The sequence below is a fragment of the Daphnia carinata genome, chromosome 4 (genome assembly GCF_022539665.2).
Source record: "Daphnia carinata strain CSIRO-1 chromosome 4, CSIRO_AGI_Dcar_HiC_V3, whole genome shotgun sequence".
Lineage (NCBI taxonomy): Eukaryota > Metazoa > Arthropoda > Branchiopoda > Diplostraca > Daphniidae > Daphnia > Daphnia carinata.
Genome location: NC_081334.1, coordinates 1,555,463 through 1,574,270, shown reverse-complemented (window position 1 = coordinate 1,574,270; position 18,808 = coordinate 1,555,463). Strand labels below are relative to the sequence as shown.

At 42.6% G+C, this 18,808-nt stretch overlaps 4 protein-coding genes across 5 annotated transcripts; 2 read left to right on the top strand and 2 right to left on the bottom strand.

Annotated features, from left to right (window-relative positions):
- Positions 1-6: 6 nt before the first annotated feature.
- On the bottom strand, positions 7-1,691 carry LOC130695312 (uncharacterized). Of its 2 annotated transcripts, XM_057518435.2 has the most exons (8): positions 1,543-1,691; positions 1,258-1,474; positions 1,037-1,194; positions 817-969; positions 631-749; positions 433-563; positions 296-337; positions 7-205 (listed from the first exon to the last, which is right to left on the bottom strand). In XM_057518435.2, the coding sequence occupies exons 2-8, from the start codon at positions 1,425-1,427 to the stop codon at positions 91-93; spliced, it is 888 nt and encodes a 295-aa protein (XP_057374418.1). In that variant the 5' UTR covers positions 1,428-1,474; positions 1,543-1,691; the 3' UTR covers positions 7-90. The 2 variants fall into 2 exon arrangements, with proteins under 2 accessions (XP_057374418.1, XP_057374417.1); XM_057518434.2 differs by having other exon boundaries at positions 1,258-1,688.
- A 355-nt stretch (positions 1,692-2,046) lies between these two features.
- LOC130695330 (splicing regulator ARVCF-like) lies at positions 2,047-13,841 on the top strand. Its single transcript, XM_057518461.2, has 17 exons — positions 2,047-2,563; positions 4,569-4,708; positions 5,027-5,095; positions 5,561-5,620; positions 6,256-6,418; positions 7,185-7,692; positions 8,592-8,669; positions 9,229-9,540; positions 9,793-10,012; positions 10,076-10,229; positions 10,306-10,445; positions 10,536-10,795; positions 10,891-11,337; positions 11,420-11,757; positions 11,838-12,098; positions 12,178-12,270; positions 12,363-13,841. Exons 2-17 carry the CDS (start codon positions 4,668-4,670, stop codon positions 12,534-12,536), a joined length of 3,318 nt encoding a protein of 1,105 aa, XP_057374444.1. The 5' UTR covers positions 2,047-2,563; positions 4,569-4,667; the 3' UTR covers positions 12,537-13,841.
- Positions 13,580-15,281, bottom strand: LOC130695314 (vacuolar-sorting protein SNF8-like). Its single transcript, XM_057518439.2, has 3 exons — positions 14,769-15,281; positions 14,508-14,696; positions 13,580-14,368 (listed from the first exon to the last, which is right to left on the bottom strand). Exons 1-3 carry the CDS (start codon positions 15,191-15,193, stop codon positions 14,224-14,226), a joined length of 759 nt encoding a protein of 252 aa, XP_057374422.1. The 5' UTR covers positions 15,194-15,281; the 3' UTR covers positions 13,580-14,223.
- Positions 15,282-15,331: 50 nt separating this feature from the next.
- On the top strand, positions 15,332-18,808 carry LOC130695295 (serine/threonine-protein kinase PLK4-like). The gene is made up of 10 exons (XM_057518414.2): positions 15,332-15,570; positions 15,631-15,726; positions 15,791-16,114; positions 16,177-16,269; positions 16,333-16,476; positions 16,534-16,832; positions 16,897-17,380; positions 17,452-17,594; positions 17,661-18,241; positions 18,316-18,808. Exons 1-10 carry the CDS (start codon positions 15,544-15,546, stop codon positions 18,540-18,542), a joined length of 2,418 nt encoding a protein of 805 aa, XP_057374397.2. The 5' UTR covers positions 15,332-15,543; the 3' UTR covers positions 18,543-18,808.

Sequence of the window (18,808 nt, the reverse complement as noted above, 5' to 3'; positions counted from 1 at the left end):
CGTATGTAGGTTCGTCGTGTGAGATTGTATAGCCAGATAAAAATGCAGTGGAATCAAAATAATAAATCAACTAAAATAATTAATCTGATTTCAGCTGGCGTTAATAAGCCAGTTATATTCATCGAATTTTACTTCAGCGTGCTTCGAATCGACCAGTTGCATAATGCTTGTTTTTTGGATGTCGGGCAAATGTTGAGCTACCCACCTATAATCACGGAAATAAGTATTAAGATATTGCGTACCTTAACTTCACGTTATGCAATGCTTGAAAGATAAAAATTAAAGGTAAAGAAACCTCAGGATCTCTTCGTCATTGGATCCGAAATCGTTGCCATACCTAAATACGAAGGGTGTGCAGTTCGTTTACATTTTTGATAGTATTAACTATAATCACTAATTCATTTGTGTTTCAATTCTGGTAAAAAGACTTACCACATGAGAAGTTTCGAAAGATGAACAATATTTCCATCAATTTGCACTGTTTCTGAAAGGAAATTTTTTGTAGCGCTGCTCAAGGCAGCCTCCAGATTAGCTTCACTGTAAACACCGATTGCAGGGCATGACTAAAAATTTTATGATTGTCAAAACCTAATAGAAAAACATTCAGATTAAAATTTTCTTTCATTTTACCTTGCCTCCACAGTTAAGAACAAAATGTATCCTTGGGTCTAGTTCTTTCATGCTGAACGGAAGGCGGGGATCATTTTCTTTAAAGGGTTTAGTGAGAGCAGCCGGATGCCTTGTGTTAGCTAGTTAAAATAAGACAATTTACTATTCAAATAAATTATTAAAATTCCTGTGGAGCAAAGGTGTTACCACGTAATACTCCATGCTCAATGTCATCCAAACTGAACACAAGCCCATTAATATTGTATGCTGATTTTTTCCAGAAATTGCTAATATCCAGTAAGGATTTTGGGAGGGGCTCAACCTTACTAAGTGCATGTATGGTTAAGGTGTTATACACATCTTGGAAACAAAAATTGTTAGTGTGTTACTCATGGTATTAGTTTTTTCAACAAAAAACAAAGACTACTTATGAAGAATGCTTTTCTTTGAATGGGATTCAGGTCTGCTAATGACACATGCACAAGTTGCTCTGCTTGGGACTGAAATTCTTGAAACAAATCATCCTTTTTTAGCTCTGCATAATGAACAGACTTTCCATCTTCAGACAAATATTTTCCTTTAAGTCTAGAATTATAAAGCAGAATATTAATGTTTTCCTCCAGAAAAAAATTTACAAACAACTGTTACTTCAACACAGTTCGCTGCAATGAAGTGGCTACTTCTGTGGCAGAAACAGCGGTGGTCACTTCAACACTTTCTGTGTTGAGAACATTCATTTTGTTATCGCAAGACACATTCATGGTGAATATTTGCCAAGCATCTGACAATAATGAACGTAATCGTTGAAGATACGCCATCGCTAATTCGTTGTTTAAAGGCGTCAGATGGCGTATGTCTCATAACCCTATGGTTATAAATGGCTAACTTATTCAATAGCCATATATAATTAAAACTGTAATAACGGAATTCTACGTTCAGCGTTGAAAGCGTTCGATAATATCAAGATGAAGGTATATCTTATGTGTTGTAAAGAAAATTTTGATCACGTATAACACATAATGATTTACGACATACGTTAGCTGCTGACAGCGTAGTTGGTCAACGTTTTTTTCAACTTCTTTGTTATTGTTTTGGATGTCGCAGAGCAATATCGACTGATTTGCGGAACCGCTTGTCACTCCATTATTTAACTCTTTTCTTGACTACTAGGTGGCGATTACCAGAGCCTCTTATTTGACGTAGTCAGGTATGAGGTATCATACGTACTAGTTCTGGCAATCAAACCCATACCCTCTGACATGAGAATGATAATGCTGACGATATCCTAATTATTTAGTTGGCTTAATAAGTTAAAAGTATGTGGTTATTGCACAGTAAAGAATGGAGAACCTGTAATCTGAAATCCTGAATCCTGATGTAGACGAGACGGCTAAAATAAATTCATGTTTCTTGGAGAGGTGGCAACGCCGTCCGAAAAGGCGTCACAAGGCTGTCAAGCGATGGAAGGAGTAGGAGCGCTTTACCAGAGCAAACGAGTTGATGAACACTGGGTTGGTTTTGTGCTTCTTGATATTTTGACGTGTGTTTTACCAGACACTGCGACTTCGTTTGTTCACAATTAACTGAGTTATCTGACAATTAGTTATAAGCAGTCTCTGGACCATCAGACTGCGGAGTTGTTGTGAAAACCTCGTATGTTTCCCGCCGTATCGCCGTGTGTACAGCCAAGTTACAGTATCCACACAAGCTGGGCGAGGTCACGGTTCTGTTGGATATTATTATTTTGCAGGTTTCACCGGTATTTCAAACATCTTTGTGTAACAAGTGGTGATTGACAGTGTCGGCTTATTCCTGCCATCTCATACTCATATCCCTTCCATTTCTGGATGGTAAACACGGATAATTGCAAGACTCCCCGAGCAAAACCAACAACAGCCTTCTTGGCTGGAATGGGGGATCAAATCCAGATCTAATGCCAATACTAGGGACCCAAGTAAGCCATCATCTTTACATTTCTATGTAAAATAACTGCATTATCAATAATCCTCCAATTGGTGACTTACTAACCACATTTTCGATAGACACTATTCCTGTAATAGTTTCGTGGTTTCCTTCTAACCAATGTCAACGTTTGCCCTTTTAAACAATTAATTTTTTTCCCAAATCTTTGGTTTCCTTTCTTGTCCAGCCGTTTGCAAAATAGTTCAGTTTTTATTTCACCTGGGGCAAGCTGGGTGAAATGTTTTTTTTTTTTAACAGCGTTCTGCAGTCAAACTGAAAAAAGTATATTTAATTCCCATCTATTTCATCATATAGATTTTTGCAGATGAAATTTGCTATGTAGAAGGTGATGGATGTGGGGGGAGAGAGGGAGGCAGAAAAATAGGTGAGGGGCGAATGCTCGGAAACAGATCAATAAAACATTATAGAACGTTGCCTTTCCCGTTCTTCCCTATTCCTGTGTATCGTAGAAGTGCATATAAACTGGCATGTGTGTTAATAAAGGTGTCCACAGGAAGACAGTTGGCATGCCAGATCTGTACACATGTAGATACTTGTGTGGTTGATTGGCTTACAGTTAAACATTGTTAAATGCACTCACATCGGGCCTTTTCATTTTCCCTTTTATGCAGAAGAAAAAGCACACTATGCACAATGTCCGATCCTTCACGCAGTTACTTAGAATTTCGTTACCCGTCGTCTGTATTCGCAACCGAGTCTCTTGTGGATTACTTTGCCATTTGCAAACGGGCTATTTTGCCTGATAGTTCATCCTTCTTTATTGGCACCATATGGCATCGGTTGCAGGCAATCTGATTCGCGACGACATTCGAGAGAAATGGCCTGCCTCATTTATGGACCAGGTGTTGCACGACCCCTTCTTTTCTCACTCGATCTCTGTGTTTGCATTCCTTTTTAACAACTCAGCTGTAACAGTGTAGTACGTTTTACGTCCCGAACGTGACAAAATCACCCCTCTCTGCTGCCCAACACTCAACTCCAAACATATTAGAAAGGAATAGGATGAAAGAAATGGGTTTGTAAGGGAGGGTTGTAAAATTGCCGAATGCCTCCAAGTTGACTCATTACCCACCGCGTATTTGGCTCCCGCGTGACCACCCCTTTTTCTCTGTGTTCGAGAAGTTGATCGATACAAAGATGGATGGATATGTACCGCTTTTTTTTTTTTCTCTTCGACCCTTCATCTCATTATTCGCAACGAGATAGAGCCGTAACGTATGGATCTTTTTTTTTCTTCTCTCTCCCGTTCTCACCATCTTCTTCTATCTCTCTCCAACTCCAGTCGCACAGCTGGACGGAACTTAGTGAGGCCTTCCCCCCCCTTTTTCTTTTCGTTTTATGTGGACAGAGCGGATAGAAGGAATCGGTCCAACAAACAGACAAGGGAGGGGAAAATGAGTCAGCGAGTCGGTCCCTTTAGTGCGTCAGGGCCTCCCCATTCTTTTCTTGTTGTTGCTCTTTCTACAGAGGAGCGAAAAGAAAAAGCAATATTCCCGTTTTTTTTATCGCGCTTTTCTCGCCTCATTCCCGCTTGACCGGAATAATCAGACGATCAAATCGAACAGCGTATCGAAACGCCGTCGTGAATAGCTGACCGTGAGTTTGTTAGTTGGGGACGTGTGTTGTTTCGCTTCCTGTGCGGAGACAATCTGTCGCCATGTTCCTCATACGCCTGTCTACCGTTGATCCGTTGTTATCGACGGTACCACCAGCCCCTCGAATGAGGGCCCCCAATGGTTTCGAATGTCTCGTTGAGGGCGTTCCAACCCTCGAATGCGACACTAGCGTGACTATGCCCCTATTCTCGTCCATACGTGGAAGCAAATTTGAACTCTCCCCGTCCATCTAGTCTCGTCCCCAATAAATCCACTTGCCCGTTCTAACGTCCATTACTCGCTCCGAACTGGTGTATTTATTTCGTATCGCATGCATTGTTTGCTTACAACTAAAAAAAAAAAGAAACCTTTTTACCTTAGGTTTAATGTTAGTCCTTGTGGCAGACTTTATGACTACTACGGGTTGGTAAACAAACAAAAAAAGTGACATCTTTATAAGCCCTTAAACGATTGGACACTATGACGTCGACGCAGCCATCCTCGACCAACGAATCCTTCCTGTACGTTTCCATTTTTTTTTTAAACCGGAGCAACAAGATTGATGTACCGTTGCTACGGATGATCTTGTTTGTCTTCTGGATTTATTTTCCCCAAACCCTACTAACTGCATTTTTATTTCATTTTTTTTTTTCAATCTTATTCTATATCTCGTAATCGGCTGTACACGTTTTAAAACAAACCTTTAATGGGCTTCTGCTTTACCCCCTGCTTGGACTCGACTGCCGGTGTTGTTTCTCTATGTGTGCGCGATCTGTATCGGTGCATTAAAAAAAAAAAAACACACATCACTTTGGGTTTGCTGCATCGCACTTTTATAGTTTTGTTGAACGCCAAGTGGAGTCCAGTCACGAAGAGCGCACCCATTCCAAGACGGAAACCTTTACACGGTATATATATATTCCTTTACCCTTCATCGTTTGCATGGGTGGACCTTATTCATTCGGCTTTTCTTGTTTGGGTTTCTCGGTCCCTCTTTCCTCGTCCTATCAGTTCTAATAAACTGAACAAGAAAAAGAAACATAAATTTTGTAATTCCAAAAATAAATGCTTACCAGTGGAAAAAGAAGTGTGATCGGATTTCCTGCTGGTATTCTGATCGAATAACACACGAGTCATTGAAAACCCTTACTGCCACTCCTGCGAATGGCTTATGAGCGTTGCATGTTACAGAGAGAAACATGCGCTTAGCCAGCGAAAATGCTCAACTATGTGAGCATTTGAACTGAGCGCAAGATGAATAGAGAGCCACGACGACTGTCTGTGTTTAATGTCTACGCAACGTTCAATATATTTACAATTTTGTTCATGCTTTTATTTATTTATTCTTTTCTTGTTATTGATTGTCAATACAGGCGAGTATACTATCCTGCCGACGGTAACCAAGGAAACGCCAACGTCATGCCTCAGTACACGTAAGTTCAAAGGTTGTCATGGCAGCCAGTGGTTTCAGCTTTTACTCCTTTCTTCTTCTTCGTTGTACCATTTTAAATCAGCACGCTTGGGTTCAATCATCCGAGCACGTTGATGCTGCAGTACGGAGATGTTTATTATTAGATTTAAGGCCCCTATGCGCAAAGGCATTCTCTGGGTCTTGATATGTAGAGTCTTTTTATTTATTCTTACGAAATTTTCCCCAGGTCTTATTCGAAAAATTGTTATGCTTAACGTAGTTGTAAAGTATAATCTCTCCCTACTTGTTGTTCTGTGTAATCTTAAGTTTACTTTAAGGCTCGGAGCGAAGTCGGAATCCGATTTCTGGAAGTTCGATTGGTTATTGAAAGGGGAGCTCGGGTTCTTTCGAACGAGATGAAATGCAAGGATTGTGTTATCGTCACGAATTACTTGAAAGAAGCGAGATTGATTAATAATCACGGAAGCAAACAGCGGATACAAGGGACGGGCCTATTTTGGACGTGGAACCGGGGCGCCCCCCCGTCCCTTGTATCTGAATCGATAAACGAAGCGGCTCTGTATGTTCTCCGGCTGATGAAGTTTTTTGTTTGACATTGCTATCGATTTCGATTAAAATCATTTCTTGTTGAAACAGATTGGGAACCGATCCTACGGGGACGTACGGACATACGACGTACGCCAGCAGCAATGGCGGACTGGCCGGTGGCGGTCACGTGGATGCGCCAACATCGTCTCCGGGAATTCCGGCCAACGCCACCTTAGTTTCGCGTACCAAACAGCAGCTCACCACACAGCAAGTACGTATTTATTTCGTTTAAAAATAGCAGATCTCTTTATGGTGTGACTGCTATTTCATTTTTTTTTTTTTCGTAGGGGGGGGGGGCGAAAATGTTTTATTTTGAAAAAGAATATGTGGATAACGTAAAATAACTGCGAAATTGGTTGTGTTTGGATAGTTCTATGCACTTTGCGCAATTTTGTGGCCGAGTATTTCTTCAAACAAATTTGAGGGTGGGATAGAGAAAATGATGTAATTAGAAATGAACTTTGTAGCAGATTCGAACGAGAGATAACGAGATATATCATAGTATTGTTTAGTTCCTTGCTATTAGCGTATATTATTTGGGGTGCCAGTCAACAAAACATTGAAACACGCGCGGCGGATTTCTGTGCCACCGTCAAACAAACCCACGTGTAAAAAAAAAAAATGATGAAAAAGGAGTGGTTGGCGGACATTTTACGACGGCACTTAACAGCCGCGCTATGGAATTGAATCATGCAAACAATAAGGCGAAAAACCACCCAAAAAAAAATGTGTTTTACGCACCGCCGAGAGCGTTTTGAAACTTTAATGTCAGATGTTCTCAGTTGGTTGTGTCATCGGACCGTCCAAAAATGACAGAGCTAGATAACTCTGTAAATCCCCCTAGTTTGTTCCTTGATTATCTTTGCAGATTACCCCGACCCATGCACCTACATCCGTCTTCAAAATCATGTGTTTGTGCGTGATAAGAATGATGGGCAGTGCTTGATAATTTGTAACCATTTTGACTTGCACTATAGGTGACGACGGTGACGCAGTTAGTCCGCGAGGTGCAGCATATTGGGCCAGACGGCCAACCAATTCTGGTCGATCCCTACAATCCTTACGGCGAATATACGGGCCAGCCACATTCGACGGGCACTTACGGACGTAACGGGTCCTCCTCGAGTGGCATTCCAGTTGTTGGGCAACCGCAGCGATTCGCCAACTACGAACACATCGCCGAAGGAGCCGACTACCGCACACACAGCCCGGCTGGCTACGGACGGACGGCCAACTACGCCGACTACGAGCCGTATCCACATTTAGCCGGGCCGCGTGGCGGACCTGGTGGCGTTGTCGTCGGCCCGCCTCCGGACTACGCCTATCAAACGGCCCAACCACCCGGACTCTACCGCGACTATCCCGACATGGATCCTAGCAATGCGGGCACTCTGGCTGGCGGTGTACCTATTTATGGCGACCGGCCGCCTACTCCGCCATCCCCCAGCGAACAATCCGAGTCGCCACTGCCGCATCATTCCCGAGGTTAGTTATTGCGCCTATACCATTTTCTCAATTTCCGGCCTACGTCCGTGCTGTTTAGCACCCACCTTTGGTGTGGACGTAGACCTACTGCGATTGCAAACTGCGGTGTAAATATCTTTCCCAATTCCTTTGGCATCTGAGCGGCCTGATGTTGGAGGGTTGCCCATTTCCATTGGGTCAATCTTTGGCATGTGCCTTGTTTCTAAAGGGAGGTGATTACGTCGTCCATCAGTGACTTCTTGTTTTGTACAGCAGAGAGCCTAATGTACAAAGATCTTTACCGTACGTCGGGGTAAACTTTTGTTTAGGGTGCGCAATGGACACGGAGAAAGAAGGAAAAGATGTGTGATTTATTCCCCGATACATCGTAGTGAAAAATGTTGAGCGACTCTTAGAGATTGGGCGACAAGAGAGAGATAGACAGGGAGGGCATGGGTGAAAAGGCGGGCCTGCTGCGTGGGTTTGTGAATAGTAGCTCGGTGTGGCTGGCAGTGCTGGTGCGGACACGCTATTTTTAAAGCATCCGCACCCAACGCTGAATATCAGTCCGTCTTTTCTCTCATTTCCCCACCATCCGTGAATGCAACTAGTGTGTAAAGCGGCCAAGAGTATGCGAGAGAGAGAGAGGGGAAAGGAGAGAGGAAACGACACTACCTCAGTACAGTGCCGGTGTATGGCCGGATCTGTTTGATTTTCAGCTATTCGGCCATGTTTAAATCGCATGTTTACATCGAATTGGGATGGGGTGACGATGGATACCAACACTACCTTCCGCCGTGCCATCCGCTTTGTGCGAATTTTTTCTCTTTTTTTCGTTTTCACTTATCAGGATTTCATTGTTTTTTTTTTTAAATTTCATCTGTGGAATAATTCTCGATTTGGATTGTGTGTTTGTGTAGATTATTCGAGGCAAGGCCTACCTTATCCACCGTCAGGGTATGCCGAAATGGACAACGCCATTCCGCCAGATCGTTACGGTAATAATAGTTCGACACTTTTGTACCCGCTAGTTTTCCCAATTTCATAAAAGCAAATAAGAAAGAAAAAGACGAGAGAGAGCATGTTTTTGTTATTGGTCTCGGTTGGCCAAACGCGGTAACACGTCCTACAGGTCTCTCTTTACCTCACTACTAGTTTGACGTGTACGTGCGATGACATAGTAAGCAACATGCAAAACGAAACGACAAAAAATTTCAAAAGAAATAAATTTATTGTCACCTCGTATCTCTTTTTTTTTCTACCGGCAGAGAATTTCTGACCGTTGGGATTCGAGATGGCCGTTCGTTCTGCTTGTTGACTCTCGTTTGAGGCCTTTAAAGTGTAGCGTGCATATCAAGTGGTCATTAAAAATACGTCATCGGGGTAACGTGTGTTGTCATCCGGCCGCTGCGTTCTTGACCAAGTCCATCGTTGCCATTTTTAGAACTCGTTTAGGCTTTCGTTGATTGCATGTTTGCTTGCGTTTATATTTTAGTTTGTGTTTGCATTTTTTTGTTTTGTTTTGATGCGTTTGGCTTGCATGCTTTGTGATTGTAGCAGCTCATTCTCCCTACGGTCGAGCCGCTTATGCCAATGTCAACGGTTTGGATCCGGGCTCAACGGCCGGCCCTGGCTCCGGTTCCGGATACCGTTCACATCAAGACGATCAAGATGACCAACAGATGCAGTATCAACAGCAACAACAACAAGACTTTGGCATGAATTCGGCTGGTCACAGTCCGACGCGGAGGCTGGCTCCTCCTCCGCCATCCCGATCGGGTGGCGTCGAGGGCACCTATCAACCTCGCCCACCACCACCCGTGCCGGCTGAAGCAATGGCCAGTCTCAATATCGGACTCGATAAAAGTGGTCGGTTCAACTTCTTTTTTTTTTTTTTTTTTTTTTTTTTTTTTTTTTTTTTTTGTTTCCTACTCCGTTCTATTATCGTTTGCTAGTTACTGTTCATTTTTGTTTGTTTAGTTTATTTGCTTGTTTACTATCGGCAATGTTGTAAGCTTTGAATTAGCGTAGTTTCCAGGACAAATTAATTGAAATTTGAAGTCAATTAAATTTTAGTTTTCTCTATATTTTCATTTAAATTAATACTAAATTAATTCACAGGTGTACGATGGCGCGATCCGGACTTGCACGAAGTCATCGCCTTCCTCAACAACCCCAACGCCGTGGTGAAGGCGAACGCGGCCGCTTACCTGCAGCATCTCTGCTACAACAGTGACCCGGTTAAGCAACAGACGAGGCTCTTGGGTGGCATCCCACTCCTCGTCGGCCTCATCTCGTCAGAGCAGCCCGACGTTCACCGCAACGCTTGCGGAGCGCTCAGGTAACTCAATCATCACGTACTTTGTCACTCACGCGTTCTAACACCTGCAAATATTTTCCCCAGAAATCTTTCATACGGACGGCAAAATGACGAAAACAAAAGAGCGTTGCATAAAGCTGGCGGTATACCAGCCTTGGTCCGGCTACTCACAAGGAGGCCCGATTCCGACGTCCAAGAGCTCGTGACGGGAGTGTTGTGGAATCTCTCTTCTTGCGAGGTAAGCCATCATCATGAAGGCTATGTAGAAAGTTCAGTTATTTTTAATGCATTGTCCGAAATTCGTAATGTAACAGGAACTGAAGCGAATCATTCTGGACGAGGCGCTATCTGTTCTGGTGGCTCAAGTAATCATTCCCCATTCGGGATGGGACCGCAAAAAGCCGGGTCCCACCCACTGGACGCCTCTCTTGCGGAACGGCTCCGGCATCCTAAGGTTGTATCGAAATTCTTTGAATTTCGTTGCTGGCTTCATTGCGGTGTGTGTCTGTTTTCATCTAACCCGTTTTCTCTCATCGATTGGCAGGAATGTCAGCTCTGCGGGAATCGAAGCTCGTCAGGCACTCCGTCTAAAGGATGGGGTAGTGGAGGCCCTATTGTATCTAGTACGAGGCGCCATCGACCAGAACCACATGGATAACAAGAGTGTGGAGAATGTCATTTGTGTCCTGCGCAACCTTTCCTATCGTTGCGAGGAGGTGGTTAATCCCAATTATGACAAGCAGCCGCCCAGTTCGGGAGCGGGAGGTAGCGGAGGGCAAACCAGAGCCACGGCTCAACACTCTGGTAAAATTCAAGGGTTTTTAAATTCCTACCTCCCCTTCTTCCTGTTTCGCAATGTTCATTATTTGATTTTAAATTAATAATATCTCGTGAAACAGGGGAGAACCAAGGCTGTTTCGGAGCCAGCCGGAAGAAGAAAGATGGTAGCGGAGCGAGTGGGACTTTACTGCCTTCACCTTCATCGCCGTCGACAAACAGTGGCGCCAATGCGGCAGCTAATAGCGGATCGAGCGGAAATTTACCGCAGCGATCCGACCCACCGAAAGGCATGGAACTTCTCTGGCAGCCGGACATCGTGCAGCCTTACTTGGCCTTGCTGTCCAACTGTTCCAATCCGGAGACGTTGGAGGCAGCCGCTGGTGCCATTCAAAATCTGGCAGCTTGTTATTGGCAACCATCGATCGACATTCGAGCCGCCGTCCGCAAAGAGAAAGGATTGCCCGTTCTGGTGGAGCTGCTGCGGATGGAAGTCGATCGCGTCGTCTGCGCCGTGGCCACAGCTTTGCGCAATTTGGCCCTAGATCAACGCAACAAGGAGCTTATCGGTAGCTGACCTGAAGAGTTTCATTTTTCTTAATTGGGGCCACACTAAATATTTATTGGCGTTTTTCTTTTGTTTTTCTGAAGGTAAATACGCCATGCGAGACTTAGTCCAGAAGCTGCCTTCTTCGACACCTCCACCGGCGAATGCCAAAAACCAACAGGGAATCCAGCAACAACACGATCTTGGCGGCGCTTCTGATGAAACCATCGCCGCCGTTCTGGCCACTCTCAACGAAGTCATCAAGAAGAATGCCGAATTTGCCCGCTCTCTATTGGATGAAGGCGGCGTCGACCGGCTGGTGTCCATCACACGACAGAAGCAGCGCTACTCGTCGCGGGTGGTCAAGTTCGCCTCTCAGGTCTTGGCCGCGTTATGGACGCATCAGGAACTGCGAGACGCTTACAAGAAATCCGGCTGGAAGGTTTGGCTTTTTATTTAATTGCATTCCGCATTGATTTTGGATTTAAAAAAAAAAATTATTTCTTGATTGTGAAACGATAGGAGTCAGATTTTGTGAGCCGGAGCAGTACAGTGTCCGGCAGTGGAAGCAGTGGTGGTGGAGCGGGAGGAGGGATGTCGGGCGGAGGCGGCGCCTCGTCTCCTAGTCATTCGGCCGCCAACTCGACGTTGAACAGGCCGATGTCCAGTCAGGGAGGCACCCGCTACGAGGACAAGACTCTATCGCTTCAACGGTCCGGCAATGCTTCTGGTTTCGCCAATGCGAACAATAATGGCCAAGCGAATAGACAGCAGACTTACCGGGTAAAATAGAAATTTATTTATTTATTACAGTCCCGCAACTTTCATTACAAATTTCGTTTTGTTGTGTTGTTTTATGAAGGCGGACGATGTCCCATTGGCTGATATGCAGTACGCAGAAGGATCAACACACGCCCCACCCGCCGGAGGCGTGCGAATATTCCCACCTGGAACCGTAAATTCTTTGTTTTCATAAAATATGAAAGAGTATTGTTATTTTCTAACCCTTTTGTTTTTTTCGGACTTGTTTGTCTTTGGGATAAATAGAAACCCGGCGAGCCTGTGTACGCCCAAGTGAATCGAGACAAAAAAAGAAGTCGACAGTATGAAGGCGGTTCCGGTCAGGATGTGGGTTTGACCGGAACATACGACGAGGCACCCTCTCTGTCGCGCCTCAACATGGACCCGCATGGGCAGGGAGCCGGAGATTCGTGGGTCTGAGGCATCAACCGTGTGAACATTTTCAAATATAATAAAGGAGTAGGACCTTCTCGTCTCCCAGTTTACATACACAACCGACCCGCGTACGTTTCGATGGCCGAAACGGTGGGAACATTTCACGGCTCCTTCGCTCTCTCGCGACGGCAAAATTCTTTTTTCTTCCACGGGAAAATCAGTCGAGAGGACTCGGCCGCTAATAAGAATTGATTTAAATGATTTTATTAATTTTTTTTTTTTTCTTTCTTTTGCCTCTATCCAATTTTCTTGTTTCTCCATCTCAACCCTTTCATGTTTCCGTTCGGGTCACAGGCAGATAACACACACATTTCTCTCCTTTTTGTAGGTACAAGTTATCGTCCATTCTCCCGTTTCGTTTAAGGTCAGATATTGTGCCTTTTTTTCAACCCCTGCTCCCGTTTCTTTTCTTTTCGATATGGCAAATCTTTATTCAGATTTTTTTTCTCTCTTTATTTTTCCTTTTTTTATTATTATTATTATTATTATTATTATTATAAAATTATTTTGTATGTAAAGGTATCTTTCAGTTCGGATTCGTTCTTTCAGCTCCATCACTATTATCTCCATTTCCCCTTTTTATACATAACTATTCCGATTGAACGAACAAGATAGACAAGAACAAGAAAACGAACGAGGAAAAGTAACTTTGATTTTGGTGTATCACCCGCTTTCACATAGATCAGCGAGAGAAAGAGACGCTTCGGTTTTTTTTTTTGTATAAAAAAAGAAGAAAACATTAACTTCCTTACTCAAATTGAAAAAAAAAAAAAAAAAAAAAAAAAGAGAAGTGAGACGGCAAAAGAACTTGCGATAATTATTTACCGTCTTCTTGAAAAAACAAAAAAAAAAACAAGTAAATATTAGAACTACTACTATGTGTTACCTCGCTTCCTCTTTCCACAGCTTCTGTGCACGACATTCCACGAAAGCACACTAAAGGACACGTTCACAAGCTCCAGCAGTCACTTAAACCTATTTTCTCCATTGCTAAAGATTGGTCGTCTGCAAAAGTTGTACTCTTATTCCCTGTCGGCAGGATTCAATCTCCCTCCCGCTACTCTTCGTTCATCAGACTGTTGTGTCTTTTCCCCTTCCCCCCCCCCTTGTTTTTTTTTTTTCACTGCATAGGAAGATTTAAAAAATGAATTTTTGTCATCGCGCTTCCTATCTTTTCATCATCCTGTGTTTTCATTTATTATAATAATAATAATAATTTTTTTTTTGGTGTTGTGTTACAAAACAAAAAAAAAACATACCAATGTGCAGGCCAATACATAGTTAATGGTGAATTTTCTTGTTTAGGCCTTATGATGCATTAGTTTTTATGGTTTGTCTATAGGTAATTTATGTTCTCTGGATAGAAGCAGGAACATGACATGACTCTTAACTAAAACCTGTCTGCTAATAATCCAGTATTTAGTCAAACTAGAGGATCAATGAGTGTGATTGAATGGCAGGAAGTGTAGTAAGACATACCCTGCAATTATCACCTTTGGATTTGAACGACGTGGAGGATGTACGACTTCACTACGATAAACGAAAAGTTAGTGTAAACATTTGATGCAATTTGTATTCGAAAGGTTATTAGGCTGAATGTTTATTACTTAATATACAGAAAAATTTTAATAGGTAAATTTTTAAATTGAAATATTACAAAAGAAAAATACACTCAACTTTCATTGATGAGAGGCTTGAAAAACGAAGGAAACCAATAAGTTTTTTTGGTGGATTGTTCATCAACCCACGCGACACCATCTCGTACAAGTTCGTTAAGGATTTGTTGGCAGCGAACATCGTCCCACTTTAGCTTAGACCTATCAAGGATTAATGGAAACATTAACTAATGATCTTGGTAATAAACGCTATGGCTTACACAAATATATATGAGAAAATCAACTGAAAAAAGAGACAAAGTATGGGGCTAGATTAAGTGTCTTAATATGTGAAACTTACTTTATAGTTTCAACAGATGTGAATGCCTGAGCCTCTGCAATTTTTAGGACTTCAGTGTGATCAGCATTCAATTCACCTGGGATAGAACGAATGAGGACATCTGAAGAATCCTGGGTATCTTTTAGAGAAATAATAGAAAATCCTGATCCCAGCACTTTCAATTTTTTTATTGCTCGTATTATGTCATCACTGTTAAAATAAAAGCAGAATGTGTAATTAGAACACTTTATTCTATTTGCAAGACTTAAAACGGCAATTTACTTGGAAATATTTTGGTGGTGCTGGGATTTTCCCCTAGCTTTGACTAATCTCTGTCTAAGTTCACCTAAAGTAATTAAACCTCCATTTTGCTGTGAAGTGGCCAGGCAAACTTCAATAACTTGGACAGCAATTTCATAATAAAAGTCTCCAACTCCCAACAACTCAGACCAAAAGCCTTTGCTGGATGCTAATGGGTCTACTCCTATTGAGGCACACATTTCTTGGAATTGTTTCCTGAAGGCGGGATTTTTCTTGATTTCATTTCGATGTTTCGCGGCAAAGGTTTCCAAATTAGATCGAAATTTTTCCATTTGATTTGTCATTTGTTCAAAGACATTGTCTTGCAGTTCGGTGGCTTTACCTCGAAACCGTTCCTGCTCTACCCTTTGCTTCTGAATGGCACCGATTCCTGGTCGCTTCCTCATTTTTGTTAATGTTATCGTTTCCTTCAACGAGTGTTATCTATAATTCCTTCTGTACACACTGACATTAATACGCTTTGCTACTGGTGTTGCGGAAAAACTTCAAAGTGCAGACATGTTATCTACGTTAACTGACTTAAGACCGGTTAACTAACTAACTCGTTCTCCGCCGTCTTATGATTTGTGAACGCACCCTGCCAAACTATTCAAAAACGGCGGCTTGGTCTGCCATTGTGCAGTGGCTATTGATGTTTATGGTGACGGTTAGCGATGTATGTTTATCTTACCTTAGGGTGCATTTCTTTTTATCACGTTGTGATTAAAAACTTTCTGTAGACATTACCGAGATTAAAATGACAGATTTCGGAAATTCTATAGAGGTAAGTTGGCTTTAAATCAGTAAAGTAATCCTAAGAGAAAATAAATAAATTTCGTTTCAGGACTATGAATTCTACGAACAAGTGGGTAAAGGAGGTTTCGCCTCTGTGCATCGTGCCGTTTGTAAAACAAATGGAGTTGCTGTTGCAATAAAAATGGTATTTCTTATTGTATAGTTTTATCTGGTTACACTAATTTATAATGAAATTACCAATCTGACAGATCAACAAGAAGATGATGCAAGCTGCTGGTATGGTCAACCGAGTCAGACAAGAAGTGGCAATCCACTCCAGACTTAGCCATCCATCAATACTTCAACTCCATGCCTTTTTTGAAGACAGTGATTTTGTCTACTTGGTACTGGACTTGTGTGAAAATGGTGAATTCCAACGCTACCTAAAATCTTTGGGTCACCCACTCAGTGAGGATGAGGCACGTGAGGTTATGAATCAGTTGTTAGAGGGAATGCTGTACCTTCACTCACACAACATCCTTCACAGGGATCTCTCATTGGCTAATCTACTTTTAACAAAAGAAATGAAAATTGTAAGTCTTCATTTTTGCTACTTTTTATTGGTATAAAATTTAAAGGCATTATTTTAAAACAGAAAATAGCAGATTTTGGGCTTGCAACACAGCTTACTCGGCCAGACGAAAAACACATGACAATGTGTGGAACTCCCAATTATATATCTCCAGAGGTAATGCTTCTTTCACATCCAGATCTATTTTATGTATTGAAACAAAATACGAAATTCGTGTAGGTTGCTACGCGCAGTTCACATGGTTTCGAAGCAGATGTTTGGGGTCTTGGCTGTTTATTGTATACTCTACTAGTAGGACGGCCTCCCTTTGACACCGATGCCGTAAAATCGACTTTGACGCGCGTTGTAATGGCTGACTATAAGGTAGCTATTTGCTGTCAAGTTGCATATTTAGGTGCCTATTTCTTATGACCGGTATAGTTACCAGTAACAATGTCAGCCGAAGCCAAAGATCTCATACAACGTCTACTTAAGAAGAATCCCAAAGAAAGACCCACTTTAGATGAAGTGATGGAACATCCATTTATGAACAAACGTAACCGTAATGATATTGACAGTGGTCTTTTTACCATGTCGACCGTACCGTCTCTTATGACGCCTTCCATCAAAGTGCAACCGCCAATGTTACCGAAGTTACGTCGATGTAACAGCAACCGAGAAATAAACACCGGTCCAATTTTAGCATTACCCAAATCTACTTCCACCAGCAATAAAAATTCGTAAGTCGAAAGATCCGTCTTTTCTTAATGTACGATTTCTAAATTTCAAATTCTTTGTTTGCAGTACTCATTCTTTACCAGACGGACGAATGCATTCCGAAATGAGGAATCGTCAAGTTCAATCTTGGGGAGAACCTTGCATAGAAACGGCATTACCTACTGCAATTTCTCGTGAGAGACAGTGTGACGATCCGTGCGGAAGACACAGTTGCCACCATAACCCTTGCCAACACAGCTTTAACAATAGAAGTACGCATTGCAGCCATCATTCTCCCTGTCAAAGTATTTGTTCTCATGCTGGCAGCTGCCAGTGCCACGCTGCGAAACTACCAAAGGCGAATCCGGTTAACCCATCTAACAGGAGTCGCTGCCTCAACGAACTTACTCCACCACTTTCTACCGCTCGACTGAAAGCTACCAGACAGCGAACAAAGAATGCTGTATGTTCCATTCTTGATCAAGGCGAAATTTGCCTTGAATTCATTCGAACACGAAGTGGTGCAGAGCGTATTGTAGATGTTTGTCGAATCTCTGGTGATGGAATGAGAGTGAGTCAGTATTTACCTATTATCGCCTACCTGAAAATTCGGTTGCTAACATTATCTCAAAAATTGAATAGATCGTTCTGTATCAGCCTAATAATGGCAAAGGTATACCGGTAGCTGATGTCCCTCCACCATTGCCTTCAAAAGGATCAGACGCTATCTACTGTTATGAGAATCTCCCTTCTGAACACTGGAAAAAATATCTATATGCCTCTAGGTATGTTATATTCCAGTATTGCCAACTTCAACGTTATAATTGAAACCCGGACAATTATTTATTTAGGTTCGTAAGTCTGGTCAAAGCAAAGACGCCAAAAGTAATTTTGTATAGCGATCGTGCCAAATGCCTTTTAATGGAGAATGGACCTAACGCCGACTTTGAAGCGCTCTTCTATTCTGGATGGAAAATGACACGTACTACAAACGGCCTTCAGATAACAGAACCTAACGGCCAAATGACGACACTGACATTAAAAAATGAGGAACCACATCTAGACCGCGAAAGCATAAGGGACTTGTGGCACCACCTGAAAGAGTGCTTAGCTCACTGTGAACGGGTTGAGGAAGTCGTGAATCAGCTGGCATCGCTGCCGATAGCCAATGGCTCTCTTCCATTCTTTCCAATTACAATCGGACGAAAGCCGATGGCTCCAAGCTCAAACAAACAGTCGTGTAGCAACAAAGAGAATCAAGTAACGGAGCCTGTGCTTAGCGGTTTGAAATCATTTGACGGATCCGTTCGCAGCGCCGTTAATAATTCTGGTAAAAGCGCGTCTCTTCGGCGATTAGATCAGCCTAAACTAGTTAACATAACCCGCACGGTTGAAGTATCCGGCATCGGCCGAGCCATCCAGAAATCCTCAGGTTAGCATGAGCACAAATGAATTCTCTAAAGAAAAAATGTGTGGTAATGGAAAATGTTTTCGGTTTTTCAACAGGAGATGTGGAAGTCCATTTCAACGACGGTTCACGAATTGCAATAGCTCCAAATTCGAGCACCGTTGTTTTCAGTCCCTCCGAGCACAGCAGCGCCGAAATTTTCAACACGAAAGAAGCGTTGCCAGACGAGGTACGGCATAAACTGTCACTGGTACCTAAAGCCGTGGAACAACTGGTGATGTGCAATCGAGGTCCACCGCAGCCGAAGTATGGAGTTCTTCGGTAGCGGTGGATAGCTTTTCGTACGCTGCATTAATGCAGCTGTATATTGCCTATTGCTTGATGAGCTTTTTTTTCTTTTTTTTTTCCTTTATTCAATTTTACTTTTTTTTTCAAAAATCCGGTTGTTGTATGACCATATGTATGTATTCTACTATTTTAACGGTTTGTGCTGAAGGTTGCAAGCAGGCTCAGCAAACGAATTGCCAACCGCTCAGGTGATAGAACCCACTTTCAGGATTCAGGCTTCGAAAATAAAATGATGTAACACAT